This window comes from Schistocerca cancellata, chromosome 9 (assembly GCF_023864275.1).
Source record: "Schistocerca cancellata isolate TAMUIC-IGC-003103 chromosome 9, iqSchCanc2.1, whole genome shotgun sequence".
NCBI classification, from domain to species: Eukaryota; Metazoa; Arthropoda; class Insecta; order Orthoptera; family Acrididae; genus Schistocerca; species Schistocerca cancellata.
Genome location: NC_064634.1, coordinates 41,724,673 through 41,743,810, shown reverse-complemented (window position 1 = coordinate 41,743,810; position 19,138 = coordinate 41,724,673). Strand labels below are relative to the sequence as shown.

At 39.7% G+C, this 19,138-nt stretch overlaps 1 protein-coding gene across 16 annotated transcripts in view; it reads left to right on the top strand.

The window, feature by feature from the left end:
- Positions 1-19,138, top strand: part of LOC126100846 (2-oxoglutarate dehydrogenase complex component E1-like) — a 199,304-nt gene that overhangs the window by 155,586 nt on the left and 24,580 nt on the right. For 11 of the 16 annotated variants that reach the window (XM_049911515.1, XM_049911501.1, XM_049911505.1 and 8 more), the window contains exons 18-19: positions 11,178-11,325; positions 11,418-11,572. The exons of 4 other annotated variants lie outside the window; for them this stretch is intronic. In XM_049911515.1, the coding sequence (XP_049767472.1) occupies positions 11,178-11,325; positions 11,418-11,572 (303 nt within the window). The remainder of the gene's footprint in view (positions 1-11,177; positions 11,326-11,417; positions 11,573-19,138) is intronic. One more of the 16 variants, XM_049911512.1, reaches the window with a different exon arrangement.

Below are 19,138 nucleotides of genomic sequence, written 5' to 3'. Positions count from 1 at the left end.
CTTTCTAGCCTCCCAAGACCCCCAATCCTCTTGTCTGTTTCAGGTTCGCTGATTGTATTTTCATTTTCTGAACCCAGGACAAAGACACCCTATCTTCATTCCTCCACAACCTTTCCAGGTTTTCCTCTGTCCACTTCAACTGGTCTTTAGCCTAGCATGCCATCTTTTTAGATGTTGACCTCCATTTCTCTGATGTCTCCATTCTTAACTCTCTCCATATGAAGACCACTACCATCATACCTACATTTTGAAAGCTTTCACCACTTCCATTCTAAAAATAGCTCCCAATTTGTCTGTCCACGTGGGGATGGCATATCTGCAGCAATGTGAATTCCCTTGTCGAGTGTGGTGAAGGTCTCACAAAGGTCTCAACAGAGGCACAGTTCCCCAGACGTAGCCTGCTGGCTGACTTCCCCTGCCAAATCGTCACACATTTTATGCGAGTATGACAAATTAGCTGTCCATGAGAATGAATGGGCACTGCCCAGTTGTAGCCGAGAACAACCAGTGATTGGCACTCTGCTGAACACAACCTGTTGGACTTCATTGGTGGCACAAAAGTGGGCAACACGATACTGGGCAGCAGGTGGGTCACATGACTGAATGGCAGCAAACAGCATGTCCAGTGGTGTGTACAGTGTGGCCAGCAGGCCAGGCTACGGCAGTGGCAGGCAGCAGGCTCATGCACTTCGCATTTCACAGGCAGGTGCTGGCTAGTCTGCGGTAAGTTCATGTGTACCTGGATGGCACACTGCTTTCAAGCAGTGTGGTGAAGTGGGCTCTGCTCGAAGTTCAGAGTGATATGTGCTGATATATATCAGCGAGACAACAGCACCAGCCTGGTGACAAATTTTCCACTGACCAAACAGTATTACACATGAACCAAACTTTTAGCGGGCTCTCTTAAGACCAAAAGCTTGCTGTCTCAAGTTCTGATGTCAGTTTGTTCAGGCATAAAATTGGAGCCTGATCAGGATGGATGAAGATGGGTGTCTGCAGGTAGTTTTTGAATAAAACAGTGAAGCAAAGTAAATTTTGGTTAAATTCTACAATTTGGGTTACAGAAGAGTTTGTCTAAGCTTGACTGTGGGCACCCACCACTCTAGATGATAGAATGCGGGACTAGATTGAAGGAGAGAAGGCAGTTAACTTGTGAATAAGCTGATGGCCTATCAAGAAGGAAAAGAGTTACAGAGACGGGTGGCCTAACCCATCTGCTCTATAAGAAGGCTGGAACCCAAGAGACAGAAAACATGGAGCACAAGAGAGTGACTAGAATAGGCTCTGCACTCAAAGATGCAGCCAGCAACCACCATGTGACACGATTCTCACTTCCGCTATGGTTTGCCTGTTGTGATGGATTTGGCTGGTTTTGTCAGCAAAGTTCAGGAAACAACAATGTCTGATGATGATGCCATGGTTCACCGTGCACTTAGGATCTGAAGGAAGGAGCTCATGGTAAATACTTAGTTGAACAGCATAAATAAAATAAAATAAATCAGAATTAAAATTATATTGAAACTCTGAAATATTCCTAAACTGGCTAGCCTACCTGTAAAAATACTTTGGTTACCACTTCCCCCAATTATTCAGAAGTTCAGAAGAAATGATATATGTGCTTTTTGCTTTTGCTTTGTTCGATTTCAAGTGTCCCAAAGCTCTTTCAGACACTTAATCTAATACCATTTCCTCTGTGTATTCACTTCAGGAGACAGTCCCCCCCCCCCCCCCCCCCCCAATAGAGGCCATTGATGTACTGTTACTAATGGATTCTTCCTGATGATTCTCTTAGACTTCAGTCTACTATTCACCACTACTAAATTGTGATCTGAGCTTATATCTTCTTTTCAGTACACTTTAGAATCCAATATGCGATGTTTCAATCTTTCTCTTCCTGTAATTCCAGGCCTTTTTCCAAGTATACCTCTTCCTCTTATTTTTAAACAGTGTTTCCACTATTAATAGCTGACATTTATTGCAGAACTCGGTCTTCCTGCTCTCTCTCATTCCTACTACTGAAATTATTTTCTTCCATAACTCTGCATTCAGTTCCTTCCTCTACTGTGGCATTCCACTCCAACCCATGATTACTAGATTCTCATCATCACTGAGTTGGGGGGGGGGGGGGGGGCAGAAAGAAAAGACAGGGAGTAAGTTGACTGTTTAGCTCTTTTGACACTGACACGTGGTTCAGGATATTGCACATCAATGTTCCACTCTATATCATAAAGTACAAAGCAAGCTTTGGCTATAAAAAGTATGAAATTTGTATGAAAAATCTTTGCTGCTGCCTAATGCAAGCCTCCGCAGAAAACAGGCTGTGGAGAAACAAATTATTCAGCTTATTCTTGCCTCTTTGTAATTCATACAATTGAATTGAATGTTGGAGTAATGACTTATATATAAATTGCTATGAATATCCTGTTCGTAATATTCATTTAAGGGAGTAGCTGTCTTTGAATGCATGAAAAATATGTAATTTTCATTATTCTTATTTCAAGTAAAATAAAAAGTAATGCTATGGCTGATGATATGGTTTTATTCCTTATGCTTTTGTTTTTAAGAAGTCATTGTTGTGTTCACATTGGACACACTCTGTAACTGCTGTGTTAGGTGGAAGGACACCTTGCAAGCAGAACATTCATCATCAGTGGGAATTCCCGAAGCTCTTCTTCTGGGTTTGTAACAAAATAATTTTCTATAAGTCTTTTCAATATATTTATCATCATCCATAGGATAGTGAACAATATTAAGTTCTAACAAAATGTTGACATATTGAAACATATGTTATCATCTTCACCCACAAAATTGAGACAAAAGTGGTCACCAGAAATGGGCATTCGAAGGTATTACAAAATGTTACATACAGCATCAAATTCTGATCAAAATCATAGATACCATTCTCAAACTATGTTCCCAACAATTTGAAGAAAATCATTTAGAGTTGTGCATTCTTTTGTAGTTAAAAATGCCTCTTAGTCAGCAATCCCTGGACTATACAAAGGGTTGCCACAAGTTCTGGAAATCAGGGAATTTCAAACTTATCAGGGAAATATCAGGAGAATTTGGAAAAAAAACTCTGGAAAATCTCATTTTTGTCTGAGATGAAATTGTTTCTTTACTGAGATCTTAAGTACTGTCACTGACTGGATGCAGCTGAGTATATGCGCCACTTCCCTACTCCCTCATTCTTACTGCTTCTCCCCTTTCTACCACTCCCTTCAGCTTGCAGTGAGTCCTACCATCACATCTTGCCACTAACCTAGCAGCTGCCGATGAGAGGTAAGCAGGCATGCTGAGCGGTTTGTTTGGATCTGATTCTCGTAGACTGTTGATGCAGTGGCTGGAGATGGCAGACATGTGCAAAAGCTGTGTGTGAATGATTGTGTGAATGTGTATGTGCTCTCATTTTCTGACAAAGGCTAAGGCCAAAAATTTAATTGTGAGACTGTGACTGTCTTTTCTACGTGCCTATCTGCGGCTCAGTGATCATCTTTATGGTAAGTTGCTATCTATCCTCATTAGTATTGATTCTCAGAGTATTCGCGCAAGTTATCTGTTGCTTCGACTGATCATCACGGTGTCGTTTCATGAACATGGTGCCTGTGACATGAATAGCTGGCCACACAAGTGGACTTATTTTATTTTATTTAATAAAATTGCAGCCAAATAGCCATATACAGTTACTTTGTTTAAGATTTTACATTTACCTTTACATTTTACATTTTTGCATATTCATTTATCGATTTCACTCTTTTACTGCACAGTTCTATGTGATATTGTTCACAGGCTTTGTTACACAGTTCACATACATATGTTGTGGTTGGGTTGTGATAAGTTTTGTTTTTGCAAATTAGATGATTAAAGCCGTGAATAGAAAGTCTAGTTAAGACATGCCGCAGCTCGAAGTTTGGTGCTGTCCATGAGCGGTTCGTCTTTGCTTCAGTGCCATAGAACTCCGGCCATACTTTTTCTCGTTTGTCCTCCATGATCTTCAGTTGCTTTCTGGAAGCCCTGGTGTGTGGCATCATATATCAGTTTGATGTCTTCAATTAGGAATGTCTCTCTCCCTAGCAGGTACACTAGTCTAGATCTTGTTGTCTTTGAGAGACCTAGTGCTCTTTTTAGAGAAGTCGATTTTACCTTTTCTAATGTTTCTAGATTTTCTTCTGTCAGGTGGTCCCATATAACCTCCATCCCATAGGCCAGGATTGGCAAGATTTTTGCATTGAATAATTTCATGGCTGTTTCTAGACTGAGTAGGTGGATGTTTTTGATGTCCTGTATTGCTATTACTGCTTGGGCTGCGTGTTCTGTTGTATGTTTTGTGAAGCATTTGGCTGTTGGTTGCAATGTCACCCCTAGGTATTTAAAGTCTCAGATTTTTATTTTTTGTCCTCTGATGTTGATTTCCGCATTCTTGGGTGTTTTGCTTCCTTTTCTGAAAATCAGCATTTCTGCCTTTGTTATGTTTGTGTGTAGTTTGTGTTCACTGCACCATTTGCCTATTTTCTCAATGATTTTCTGCAGCTTCTGTATATCTGTTGAACCTACGGCTATGTCGTCAGCGTATGCATATATGTATACATCTTCTTCATTTTCTCCAATTCGGAGTACTTCAGTGGCAAGAATGTAAAGCAAAGGGCTCATTGGGCCACCCTGTAAGACTCCGTTCGATTGCAGAATGAGGTTCGAAAAAGAGAGGTTGTCTGATATTGTGATTAAGTTGGAGGATTGACTTGATTATTCTTGCCCGTACGCTATCTTCTCCCATTGTGTTTTCCAGGTTTCGGACTATGAGATCTCTTTCCAGTAGGTCAAAGGCTTTGGTAAAGTCTATGAACACTGTGTAGAACATTTTTTTCTTTTGTAGCGCTTCATCGATGTTGTTTAGAAGCAGCCTGACTGCCATAAGTGTTGCTCTTCCAGATCTGAAACCCATTTGTCGTTCTGGGAGATGACTGTCCACAGAGGCTTTGATTTTTTGTGTTATTATTTTTGAAAACATCTTGAATTGAGTATTTTCCAGGGCTATGCCTCTGTACTTGTTTGGGTCCATTAGGTCTCCTCTACCTTTGTAGAGAACTTTTACTGTCCAGTGTCTCCATTGTGTCGGAATTCTTCCAAGTTCCAGGCGTTTGTTAAATAGTTTGGTCCATACGTGTTGGAGGGCCTCTTTTGCATCTTTTATACGTTCATTATATATTGTATCGGGTCCTTCTGCTTTCTTGTTCTTCAGTGCTCTTCTTACTTCTTTCACATCTTCTTCATTTAGAGATTCCCATATAATGTATTTTTCCTTAGTTTGATGTTGTTTCTCTTTCTTTGGGGGTGTTTAGATTTCTCGTTTTTTCAGTATCTTACTGAAGTGGTCTGCCCATTCCTTCAAGTCTATATTTGGTGTATGAGCCATTTTTCTTGGTCTTGCTGCTATGTATGGATCTTTCTCTGCTTCATCCACTTCTCTTTTTGCCTCTCTTTCTATGTATTTTTGTTTCTTCTCTTCTATTAGTTTTTTGTAGATTATCCTCTCTTCTGCGTACAGTTTGTATGTTTCCTCGTCATGCTGGTTTCTTAGTCTGTGGAGCATTCTTAGAACAGTGTTCCTTTTGCTGTAGCATTCAGCATGGAACCATCTTTTTGCTGTCCTTGTTTTTGGGTTTGTTTGTATCAAATTTTTTAGGAGGTCTTCTATTTGGTCTGTTGCTTTTTCAAGGTCTCCTTCCTCTATTAAAGTTTCTATTTGTGTTATTTGTTCTTGCTGGTTTGTTAATTTTTGTATGTCTATTTTTCTTTGTGTGATTTGGTGGGTCTTTCTTGCTGGCGGTGACGTGACGTTATTTATTTTCATCTTCATTGGAATGTGCTTTCGTATAGGAGTAATGGAGTCATGCCATATTGGTTGAATACTTCCTTCTATTTCTCCTCTTGTTAATGCAATATCAATGGTGCTTTTCCCATTGTGGCATATGTATGTAGGTATCTGTCTATCGTTCAGTAGGGTGAAACCATCTTCTTCTAGAGTTTCAGTGACTAGGTTTGTTTTACAGTTCTCCGTGTCTATTCTGCAGTTGAGATCGCCTACAATAATGGTGGGTTTGCTGTCACATTGTTTGATAAGTGTGACTATTTCGTCAATTATTTCTACAGCATTTGTGTGTGGTTTAAAATAGGTTGCAATTATATTTATGTTTGCTGCTTCTCGTAGCATACATTTTCTTGGATTATGATTTTTTTGGTGGGCGTCAAACAGGGTTTCAGTAGATAGATATTCCTCCCATGGGTCATCCTCTTTCTCCCTTCTTTGCCATTAGATGATAATTGTAGAAATCTTTGTTGCCAGTTGTCTATCAGGAAGGTTTCTGTTAGAATTGCAAGATCAGAGTTTTACAGAAAGTCTGTTGGTGTTAGATTAAGAGCACTTTTTATTCCCTCCGTATTCCACAAGACTGCTTTTATTTCTTGCTCTTCTGGTTTTCTTCTTAGTTTAGCTGAGCTCTGCTCCCTCTTCCATTGATCATCTTGGGAAACGAAATCAACGTACTTTTATGTTTTCTGGCCAGAATTCTGGTTCTTGTGTGATTTGTAGCTTTTCAAAAGGAATGCCTACTTTGAAAGCTTTTTTGTCGCCCAGTGTGCGCAGTTCTTCACATTCTAGTTGTCCCAGTATTCCGTTCTTGTTAAGGTATTTCACTACTGTATCAGTTGTGGAGGTTCTCTTTAAGTTAACGATATATAGCCACGCTGTTGTTTCTGCTACTTGCATTTCTTTGTCTTTTTTTGTACCCATTATGGTTTTATTTTTACTCTGGTATCTTCTGTCGGCTCCTTCCTACCGCAGCACTCAAAGTTGGTTCCTCTAGTTCATTAACCTGATTTCAGGTTTTATTATGTTGCTCATGTGCATTGATTTGGACTTGTAGCTGATTTTGTTGCTGGAGCAAAGGATTTCTGTATATTGTTGTTCCCCCTGGTTTAACTTTGTTGTTGTATTTGGTTTGTATGTTGTTTCAATCAGTTTTGGTTTTCTCTGGGTCTAGGTGACTTTCCTTTTCTAGAGTTTTATTTGCTCCTGTATTAATAGCCATAGTTGGTTTTTCAGGAAATCAGTTATCTCCTCCACTTTATGCCTCAGTTCTCCCCTTTCTGTCTTTTTTTGCTTTTTCCAGAGAGCTAAACACTCCAATGTCTCCGTTGAAGTTCTTCTCAGATCTTGTAGGTGTCTCTTCCGTCTGCCTCTGTCCACTATGTGCTGTTTCCTGCGTTTCGCCAATAGATGTCACTAAGTGCCCTGCAGTCCACTATGTGCTGTTTCCTGTGTTTCTCCGATAGATGTCGCTGGTTGTTCGGCAGTGCAGCTGTCTTCTCCCTCGCTCGTCTCCTTTTGTTGGATGTTCCTAACCTCTCTCGTAGGATACCTATTCTCCTCCTTCTTTGCTTTTGTTTCATTTTTCAAAGATTCTGAGCATTTTCTTATTTCACTCACTGCCGCTAGCAATTTGTTCTTCATTTCCTTCTTCGTATATGCTCCTCCTTGTGCCACTTTTCCGATCTTCAGAAGAGCATTCTCAATATGTTGTAATGCACTGTCCGCCATCTTCATTCCAAATCCACGCAAGTGGACTTAAGGTGGTCCGAAACCAAAGGCAGTTTTTGTGGGTATCTGTAATGGATCAGGCCTGCTGATTTGAAGCCCATCGTTTCCCACTAATGTGCAGGACCTGCCCATCGGATCTAGCCTCACTGATCTACCTGCAGGCTGGGTCTGTTTGTGTGAGGCGTAATGCTGCGGATTTTCATAGTTTATCCATGGACAAAGGACTGTGGTGCTCCTCGGCAGGCTAGAGGCCACGGGTGATGGGTTTCAGGAATCCCGATCATCCCACCACAAGTACTGTGTACATTGTGGTCTTTTGTAGACATTTTATGTACTCTCCTACATTTTCACACTTTCAAAGTAGTTTATATATTTGAATCAATCAATGGAAAATCGAGGATGGAATGTAACAATATGAGAGAAGGAAAGTTGCTATGGAGATGCTGAGTCACTATAGGCACAACAAAAAGATTAACACAGTTATAGCTTTTGGCCATTAAGGCCTTTGTCAACCGTACACACACGCACGCAATTCACAAACACGTGTACAGTCTCAGGCAACTGAAACTGTGGTTTCAGTTGCCTGAGACTGCAGATTTGTGTATATGTTGTGTTTGCGTCGTGAGTGTGTGTGTTTGCGTCGTGAGTGTGTGTGTGTTTGCGTCGTAGGTGTGTGTGTGTTTGCGTCGTGAGTGAGTGTGTGTGTGTTTGCGTCGTGAGTGTGTGTGTGTTTGCGTCGTAGGTGTGTGTGTGTTTGCGTCGTGAGTGTGTGTGTGTGTGTGTTTGCGTCGTGAGTGTGTGTGTGTGTTTGCGTCGTGAGTGTGTGTGTGTGTTTGCGTCGTGAGTGTGTGTGTGTGTTTGCGTCGTGAGTGTGTGTGTGTGTTTGCGTCGTGAGTGTGTGTGTGTGTGTGTTTGCGTCGTGAGTGTGTGTGTGTGTGTGTTTGCGTCGTGAGTGTGTGTGTGTGTGTGTTTGCGTCGTGAGAGTGTGTGTGTGTGTGTGTGTGTGTGTGTGTGTGTGTTTGCGTCGTGAGAGTGTGTGTGTGTGTGTGTGTGTGTGTGTGTGTTTGCGTCGTGAGTGTGTGTGTGTGTGTTTGCGTCGTGAGTGTGTGTGTGTGTGTTTGCGTCGTGAGTGTGTGTGTGTGTGTTTGCGTCGTGAGTGTGTGTGTGTGTGTGTGTGTGTGTTTGCGTCGTGAGTGTGTGTGTGTGTGTTTGCGTCGTGAGTGTGTGTGTGTGTGTGTTTGTGTGTGTTTGCGTCGTGAGTGTGTGTGTGTGTGTTTGTGTGTGTTTGCGTCGTGAGTGTGTGTGTGTGTGTGTTTACGTCGTGAGTGTGTGTGTGTGTGTGTTTGCGTCGTGAGTGTGTGTGTGTGTGTTTGCGTCGTGAGTGTGTGTGTGTGTGTTTGCGTCGTGAGTGTGTGTGTGTGTGTGTTTGCGTCGTGAGTGTGTGTGTGTGTGTTTGCGTCGTGAGTGTGTGTGTGTGTGTTTGCGTCGTGAGTGTGTGTGTGTGTGTGTTTGCGTCGTGTGTGTGTGTGTGTGTGTGTGTTTGCGTCGTGTGTGTGTGTGTGTGTGTGTGTGTGTTTGCGTCGTGAGTGTGTGTGTGTGTGTGTGTGTGTGTGTGTGTTTGCGTCGTGAGTGTGTGTGTGTGTGTGTGTTTGCGTCGTGAGTGTGTGTGTGTGTGTGTGTGTGTGTGTGTGTGTGTGTGTGTGTGTGTGTGTGTTTGCGTCGTGAGTGTGTGTGTGTGTGTGTGTGTTTGCGTCGTGAGTGTGTGTGTGTGTGTGTTTGCGTCGTGAGTGTGTGTGTGTGTGTGTTTGCGTCGTGAGTGTGTGTGTGTGTGTGTGTGTGTGTGTGTTAGCGTGTGTGTGTGTGTTAGCGTGTGTGTGTGTGTTTGCGTGCGTGTGTTAGCGTGTGTGTGTGTGTTTGCGTGCGTGTGTTTGCGTGCGTGCGTGTGTGTGTGTTTGCGTGAGTGTGAGCGTGTGTGTGTTTTTGCGTGAGCGTGTGTGTTTGTGTTTGTGTTTGTGTTTGTGTGAGCGTGTGTTTGCGTGAGTGTGTGTGTTTGCGTGAGTGTGTGTGTGTGTGTGTGTGTGTGTGTGTGTGTGTGTGTGTGTGTTTGCGTGTGTGTGTGTGTGTGTGTGTGTGTGTGTTGTTGATAAAGGCCTTATTGGCCGAAAACTGTAATTGTGTGAATCTTTTTGTTGTGTCTATCGCGACTCGGCATCTCCGTTATATGGTGAGTAGCAACTTTCCTTCTCAAATATTGTTATATATTGGAAAGTGTTTATTATACGAAGAAGAAAATGGTGGCAGTGGCTGACAGTTTGTACACTACATACTCATGTATTGCTTGATAGAAAAATCACACAATACTTGTAAAATAATATACATAACACAGTGAGTGATAACAGACAATAACGAACATAGTAGAACCGACATTTTATTGGCCTATAGTGTTCATTTTCCCAACTCTTCCCAGCCTTATACACTTCTTTCAATAGGCCTACTTTTTACTGAGGTTATTTCGGAAATCAATGAAGGCGTTTTAAATCTGACTTGTGACTCCAAGGAAATGCATATTTTTGTCACTAAATGTGTTACATTTAACATCAGTGCTCTTAATGAAACAATAGACCATTGGGCTTGCTTTCTCCGTCTAAAAACAGTTCATTACAAAAGATGTTGGTGTTAGTACTTAAGATTTTTGCTCACATGGGTAGAAATAAAGAAGTCCTTAAATTTTTTTGTCATCTTATGTCTTTACTTAACCTTGAGACCTCAAAATTTGTCAGGGAAGAATGCTACAACATGTCTGGAAATCGGGGAAATATCAGGGAATTTCACTTGGGGGCACTTGGGACAACCCTGTATACAGCAATGCTCCCAGATCCAAAAGGAGGTCCTCCTCCATACGATGGTCCTTCAGGTCTCTTTGTGATTTTCTGTCATCCACTGCTCTGCTCACTCGATAAGTTTTGCATCTACTTTTGTGCAGAAGTTGTAATAGGCTGGTCTGAAGTTCGAGCACTTTCGTAATTTCCATAATGCTTGTTAGGCAGTCATTGAAATTACACTTTGACAATTTTTTCCCCTGTGTGAATACTTTTCAGGCACCCTTGTTTACAAATCACATTGTAACTCGATAATGGAATTTCAGGCAAACTTGGGGTGAACACTACAGTAAAACAGATGTTCAAGAGAAAAATTTTTAAGACAAAAAAGAAAAATCAATGTTTTGAAATTTTCAAGAGGACTACCCTTTTAAGCACTTCTATGTGTTTCAAGACAAATTATTGTTGTTCCTTTTATCCAGTTCATTTCCCTTAAGGTAGCACGGTCAATTACATATGTATACTCACTTTTCCCTCAAGATAACATAGTCAGTTACTTATATATACTCACTTTTCTCTTTGAGTCTTGAGTCACAGAGATAAGTGAGTGTTAGAGTTTGTATTAGGTAACTTTTTGCTTACCTGAGTTCTCAAATCACTGTTTCTCTCTGCTGCTTGATATCCAAACATAAAATGTAGTAGCATAGTTTGCAGCTAATTTGATGGTGTTTAATTCATCAACCTATTTAATTTGCAATCAGGGTCATCCCAGAGGACGGAGCCCCAAGCCAAAATCCAGGAGGTGTGAAGAAATTAATTTTCTGCACAGGCAAGGTGTTCTATGACTTAAGGAAAGCTCGTGAAGAGAAAAAATTGAGCAGTGATGTAGCCATTACAAGGATTGAACAGGTATTTTTAATATATTAATATTGCTAATAACAAAACATTATTCCAGATAGCTCAGTAGAGAACTAAAATATTCTTTTGTGCTGTAATTGCAGATCTCCCCTTTCCCGTATGACTTGGTGAAGAAGGAGTGTGCAAAGTATCCAAATGCCCTTCTATGCTGGGCACAAGAGGAACACAAAAATCAAGGTTCATGGACATACGTTCAACCACGATTCCACACAGCAATAAATGGAACCAGGGATATTGTGTAAGTGAATTACCTCACATGGTGTTCTCATTGTATTGTGATTTTTTTTTTCTTTTACCCTTCAATTGACATGAATAAGTCAGAAAAACTAGATCAGCAGACTGTTGGTTTGATAAGAACACATGATAAGTTTTGAAAAGGTGCTGTTTCTTTTTGAGGATAAAGGAAACAGGTGTGACAGAAAATAAATCGTCTCAGGGTCCTAAGTGTAGGTATATTCGAGAAACATGAGATGTACTGTGAAATATGAAATGGAGAGTGGGACATAATTAGAAATGTTTTCACCTACTTGGATACAATAATTTGTTTTCCCACTGAGGTAAGCATTTTCTTTGCATGCGGTGTATGGGCTGTGTCTGCAGTCTCTGATGCAGTGACTTTAGAGAATGGACAAAAAGAAACAGGATTCCTTATATTCTAAAGAATAGTTCGCTGTTGTGTATTAGTGCACAACTATTTTTGATCTCTATCTGTGCTGTCAAATGATAAGTGAACCAATCTAAAACTGGCTCATAGCATATAGTTTGTCTTAAATTCAAAAAGGCTCATGTTATGTAGTTTCATACTAGCACCAAAACCAGGCTTGGTCTTATGGTATATGAAACACCATGTCCAGCTGAATAACAAGTTGAAATGGAGTCGATATGGATACACTGAGGTGACAGAAGTCATGGGATACCTCCTAATAACATGTTGGACCTCCTTTTGCCAAGCATAATACAGCAACTTGTCATGGCATGGACTCAACAAGTCGTTGCAAGTTGTGACATTCGCTTGCTTTAGTTCTTCGTTGATAGTCCTTGGTGTCAACGTACCGCATTGCTATACTGGCTGAAAAAATGGGGTGGGGGGATGGAAATTCGACACTGACTACTGTAAATGCTGTAACCAACAGTTGCAAGTTGCGTTCCACGGGTCTTTACTTCTACTGTGCACAACCCCTCCAATATTACACTGTTATATGGCCAGTTCACTGTTGGTAAATTTTGATAAGCCTCATTAATAGCTTGTAGTCAAACATCAGCATACTGCTACAATAGTTCGTTGTTGAACATTTGTAGCAGTAAATACGTAACCACACAGTTCACAGTTCTTGCAGAATAATAGTGAATGTGTGACGCTATTTGTCAAATAAATTGAACAGACGCTGTCCATTGTTTTAACACACGGCCTATTTGTGTTACACTAATTCCATCATTTAAAGCATTATTGTTACTCTAACTGATACAGACTTCCCGTCTGAAAATCAGCTGTGGCCTGACTGCCTTGGGACCAAAAATTGGGCCTCTGTATATCCTCATAATAGGTACTGAAAAAATACATTGTTGTTGTTTAATTGACAGAAATTACAATTAAAACATAACTCATTCAATTAACTGAATACATCAAAAATTTTGTATTTATAACAGTTTCTTCTACCACAAAGGTTAGGCAGAATTATTTGTTGAAATAATGAAATTAACGTATATAGTTACGCAAACAATGCTTTTGACAAATCTGGTAATTATTTTGGAGTTAAATAAGGGGCTGGCTTTGCATAGTTTTCGAATAGAGCCAAATAAATACTTAAAAGCATCCTGGTAGTTCTTCTTCCAAATGTTTATTACAGAATTTATATTTTTTTATAAGTCAACAATAGAATCTAAGTCATGAATCAATTACGGATTTCACTCTATAACAAAAAATATTAAATAGGAATAGTCCTAATAAATTAGGAAATTAATTACATACACAAAACTAAGCACAAAATTAGATCTGGTGCTACATTTCATAAGACTGAGGGCCAACCTTTCTCTTTTATGAAAATGCAGATTTTACTCATGTATGTTAATGGTAATTAGGCAAAAATGAAAATAAAATGAGTTTAAGGAGGCACCTGGCAAAACAAGAGTGGAAGTAAAAGGATTCCAGCTTGCTTCGTCACAAATTCCCATGCAGAAATATTGAGTCGTGCTGCCTCTATAGCTGTCCGAATTGCGAAAGTCTTGCTGGTGCAGGATTTTGTGTATGAACTGACCTCTTGACTATGTCCCATAAATGTTTGATGAAATTCGTGTCAGATGATCTGCTTGGCCAAATCATTTGCTCTAATTGTCCAGATCAGTTGTGGCTCAGTGACACAACATTATTGTTTACCAACATGAATTTCGTGAAAGGCTGCAAATGGTGTCAAAGAAGCCAAGCATAACCATATTCATTCAGTGGCTAGTTCAGTTGGGCCAGAAGACCCAGTCTATTCCATGTAAACACAGTTCACCATTTTGGAGCCACCACCAGCTTGCACAATACATTGTTGACAACTTGGGTCCATGGCTTCATGGGGTCTGCACCTTACTCAAACCCTACCATCAGCTCTTACCAACTGAAATCGGGATCATCTGACCAGGCTATGGTTTTCCGGTCATCTGGGGTCCAACTGATATGGTCACAAGCCTAGAGACGCTCTACAGGCAAAGTAGTGCTATTAGCAAAGGCGCTTGTGTCTGTCATTTGCTGCCATAGCCAATTAATGCCAGGTTTTGCCCGTCTGGATAGGGACTTTCGTCGTGTCCCACATTGATTTCTGTGGTTATTTCACACAGTGTTTGTTGTGTGTCAGCACTGAGAACTCTACCAAATGCTGCTGCTCTTGGTCGTTAAGTGAAGGCTTTGAGTTGTCCATGATGAGAGATGATGCCTGAAATTTTGTAGTCTTGGCACACTCTGGGTACTGTGGATCTCGAAATTTGAATTCCCTAATGATTTCCGAAATGGAATGTTCCATGTGTCTCGCTCCAACCACCATTCCACATTCAAAGTCGGTTCATTCCCGTCATGCAGCCATAGTTAGCCAGAAACATTTTTGCATGAATCGCCAGAGTACAAATAATAGCTCCACTAATGCACTGTCCTTTCGTACCATGTGTACGCAATACTACTGCCATCCGTATATATGCATACAACTAACCCGTGACTTATGTCACCTCAGTTTAAAGTAATCAAGAAATTTGGTTGGCATGTATTGCTCTCATATCTGTGTTACTAAACTGTTAACCTGGTTCATGGCAGTCAGTCTCTGTTGCAGGTTGCTTATTTGATGGGTTCCAAGGCTATGAAAATTTTGATTTTCGATCTATACTAACAATAAAATTGTAAAACCATTATCTCTGTTGGAACAGGCTAGTCTCCAAATATACGTCACGAATTTTTGTGAGGTTTCCACAGGTAACTTGAGTGAAGCTTGGGGCAACATAAAGGCTATATCTCATCAGAATCGGGACAAGCAAACAACTGTCCCATAATTTAAAGTTTTACCTAAAATCATCTTCTCATCCTAGTAGTTAGTATGTTTAATCAACATGGTGTAGTACACCAAGAAACCAGTAGATGGTGGTGTCAGTTTCACAGCACACCCGTGATCCAATAGATGGTGCTGTTAGTTTTTTAATTTGTGTCAGATGTATTTTTGGAAGTTTGTCAGTGACAGAACTAAGCACTGCAGCCTTATTTTTATAAATACAAACTAACAGCAAATTTTAGCTGGCTTTGATATACAGGTTTACTGATTTCATGTTGTGTATTAAAAACTTAACAGCATTGCTATGCTTCTCTCAGTAGATTTTATTTTTATTTGACTTGTTTCCTAGGAAAGGTTTTTTTTTTTTTTTTTTTTTTTTTTTTTTTTTTTTTTTTTTTTTTTTTTTTTTTTTACTTGGGGGCAGAAGTATTCACACACCACAATCTAAAATTGAGTTTAAATAGCTAGAATACATGAATTTATTGTTTTCGATTCATCTATTAAAAACTGAACACCATTGATTTGCTCCTTTAAAAAGGTTTTATTTAGGTTCTTTGCTGGGAAATATAGATTTATTAACTTTGCTTTGTGATTTGGGTCCATACTCATTACATTTTATTTTGTTTATGAATATGCCTAGAAAATGATAGTCTTTCTGAATACACCAGAGCTGTTAAGACTGAGGACTGTGCGCTCTCTAGAACCTTGTGAAGATCTTGAGGCAATACGTTGGGCTTTTAACTCGCCCTTTGCAAATGCATTTGGAAAGCAAGACATGATGCAGCTCTGATAGAGAGCATCATGCATTATGCTGCTCCTCAATACCCTTCACTCACAGAGGCTTAAAGTTTCTTCTCTCGGACATTACATCACACAAGTGGAAATTTATGGGAAGAGGCGCAGCTGAGTGAGTTGTTATACACTAAATCCCACTTCGTCCTAACAATTTACCAGTTCGCTTTAAACGTTTGCAAGTCCCAGTGAGCTTACGTTCTCCCATGATCGTAAAGGCCAGATGCTGCATGTTGCAGAAGTGGTCCTTAACATAAGTTGCTTTTCGTGTGGCCAGCTTTGCGTGGCTTTTTGCCATGGTAATGAACCAAACAAGCTCTTCAGTCATGTCCCCAATCACACTACTTCATACATTGTAAGGGAAAAAAAAGCTTTATAAGTCAAAAATGAATTCCCCATGTACGAAGTCTTGGGCACAGCCATAAATAAATACCCGGGCAATGCCAGGTTTCTCAGCTAGTGTTTCATATAATTATTGACCACATTTGAAATGCTGTTACACTGCACTCATTAAGAGCTATAATCTAAGGTTGAAGGATTAACACAGTAAGACAGATATTACAATTATAAACTTTGTGTGTGTCTTGAGGCAACGTAACTCAGTCTGTATTCATCCAGTATTAACGAATGAGAGCGCTTAGGGACTTGCAACAAACTTAAAATTTAATTTGAAAACTTTTCTCACTGGCATCCCCATAAAATGATGAAAGGAAAAAAGTATATTGCTTGCTACAATTCTGCTCTTCATGCAATAAAACTTCAGTAACTTTATAAAAGACATCATATTTACGCCAGTGACTGTAACACTTTATTTCACAATTGCAATTTCGGCCTTAGGCCATTATCAACTGCAGCTGAAAAATACATGGTTTATGAATTATTTAACAAAATCGTGTATCTTGATATTCGGCCGATTATACAGAATGAAAAATGTAATTGCATAAGCATGTTACTTACATTTTTGTGGCTTTACGCCGTGTCATCTTAAAATGAGCTGACACATTTATACGTCGTTGTCATTACTATTAAATACATTTGTGATGCTGTTACATATTGCGAGCACACACATTCATATGTCATAAAACAACATAGTCTGTAGACACTCATGTTCGTTAGCCCATCACTATAGTCACTTACGCACTAAACTACAGCGGCAGATTACTGTTTACATGCTACTGGTAGCCGTTTTGGCACGTAAACGGATTACAGATATTGTTTTGCTCTGTGTGGAGCGCCATTGCTGTCCAACAACTTTGCTAGGAAGCATTGTGTGCGCCCTAGTTGTACCAATATAATATTTTACGTAACTTATTTTTAATACATTGTACATAAATTACATGGATATTGATCACCATTTTACGTATATAAAGGATATACATCCTTATTCATCATGTTACATACATAAAGGATGTACATTATTATATATACTTGTAGGTATCTTTTGTTGCCCACTCTTACTTTTAAATTTGTATAGGTTATTTATTTCGTCATGGTTTATTGTATTAACTTAGCATAACCAAAATCACAGAGGCAGTCACGTCACACACAACCTCATGCGCTTTCCAAATCAGCAACACACTCCCATAGAACCAGCCTCATTCAATTAAAACACAGCTGGCATGACATTTCATTAATGTTACATAAATTATAAGCACACAAATTGATCGTCACATAGCATACTATATTGATATGACAATGTAAATAAGTATTTCTGTGTCAGTTGTGTAGAATAGCATTAATATCATCGAAAAATACAAGATTTTTAATCGTTAAATATTGTACAATTTCGTTTTGGCGAGATCATGCAACTTTACTGTATGATTAAATGATGATGGCATCCTCTAGGGTAAAATATTCCAGAGGTAAAATAGTCTCCCATTCGGATCTCCAGGCAGGGACTACTCGAGGACGTCGTCATCAGGAGAAAGAAAACTGGTGTTCTACGGATTGGAGTGTGGAATGTCAGAGCCCTTAATCGAGCAGGTAGTTTAGAAAATTTAAAAAGGGAAATGGATAGGATAAAGCTAGATATAGTGGGAATTAGTGAAGTTCGATGGCAGGAGGAACAAGAGTTTTGGTCAGGTGAATACAGGGTTATAAATACAAAATCAAATAGGGGTAATGCAGGAGTCGCTTTAATAATAAATAAAAAAATAGGAGTGCGGGTAAGCTACTACAAACAACATAGTGAACGCATTATTGTGGCCAAGAGAGATACCAAGCCCACACCTACTACAGTAGTAAAAGTTTATATGCCAACTAGCTCTGCAGATGACGAAGAAATTGAAGAAATGTATGAAGAGATAAAAGAAATTATTCAGATAGTGAAGGGAGACAAAAATTTAATAGTCATGGGTGACTGGAATTCGAGAGTAGGGAAAGGGAGAGAAGGAAACACAGTAGGTGAATTTGGTTTGGGGAAAGAAATGAAAGAGGAAGCTGTCTGGTAGAATTTTGCACAGAGCATAACTTAATCGTAGCTAACACTTGGTTCAAGAATCATGAAAGAAGGTTGTGTACATGGAAGAACCCTGGAGGTACTAGAAGATATCAGATAGATTATATAATAGTAAGACAGAGATTTAGGAACCAGGTTTTAAATTGTAAGAAATTTTCCAGGGGCAGATGTGGACTCTGACCACAATCTATTGGTTATGAACTGTAGATTAAAACTGAAGAAACTGCAAAAAGGTGGGATTTTAAGGAGATGGGACCTGGATAAACTGACTAAACCAGAGGTTGTACAGAGTTCCAGGGAGAGTATAAGGGAAAAATTGACAGGAATGGGGGAAAGAAATACAGTAGAAAAAGAATGAGTAGCTTTGAGGGATGAAGTAGTGAAGGCAGCAGAGGTTCAAGTAGGTAAAAAGATGAGGGCTAATAGAAATCCTTGGGTAACAGAAGAAATACTGAATTTAATTGATGAAAGGAGAAAATATAAAAATGCAGTAAATGAAGCAGGCAAAAAGGAATACAAACGTCTCAAAAATGAGATCGACAGGAAATGCAAAATGGCTAAGCAGGGATGGCTAGAGGATAAATGTAAGGATGTAGAGGCATATATAACTAGGGGTAAGATAGATACTGCCTACAGGAAAATTAAAGAGACCTTTGGAGAAAAGAGAACCACTTGTATGAATATCAAGAGCTCAGATGGAAACCCAGTTCTAAGCAAAGAAGGGAAAGCAGAAAGGTATAAGGAGTATATAGAGGGTCTATACAAGGGCGATGTACTTGAGGACAACATTATGGAAATGGAAGAGGATGTAGATGAAGATGAAATTGGAGATATGATACTGCGTGAAGAGTTTGACAGCGCACTGAAAGACCTGAGTCAAAACAAGGCCCCGGAAGTAGACAACATTCCATTAGAATTACTGACAGCCTTGGGAGAGCCAGTCCTGACAAAAATTTACCATCTGGTGAGCAAGATGTATGAGACCGGTAAAATACTGTCAGACTTCAAGAAGAATATAATAATTCTAATCCCAAATAAA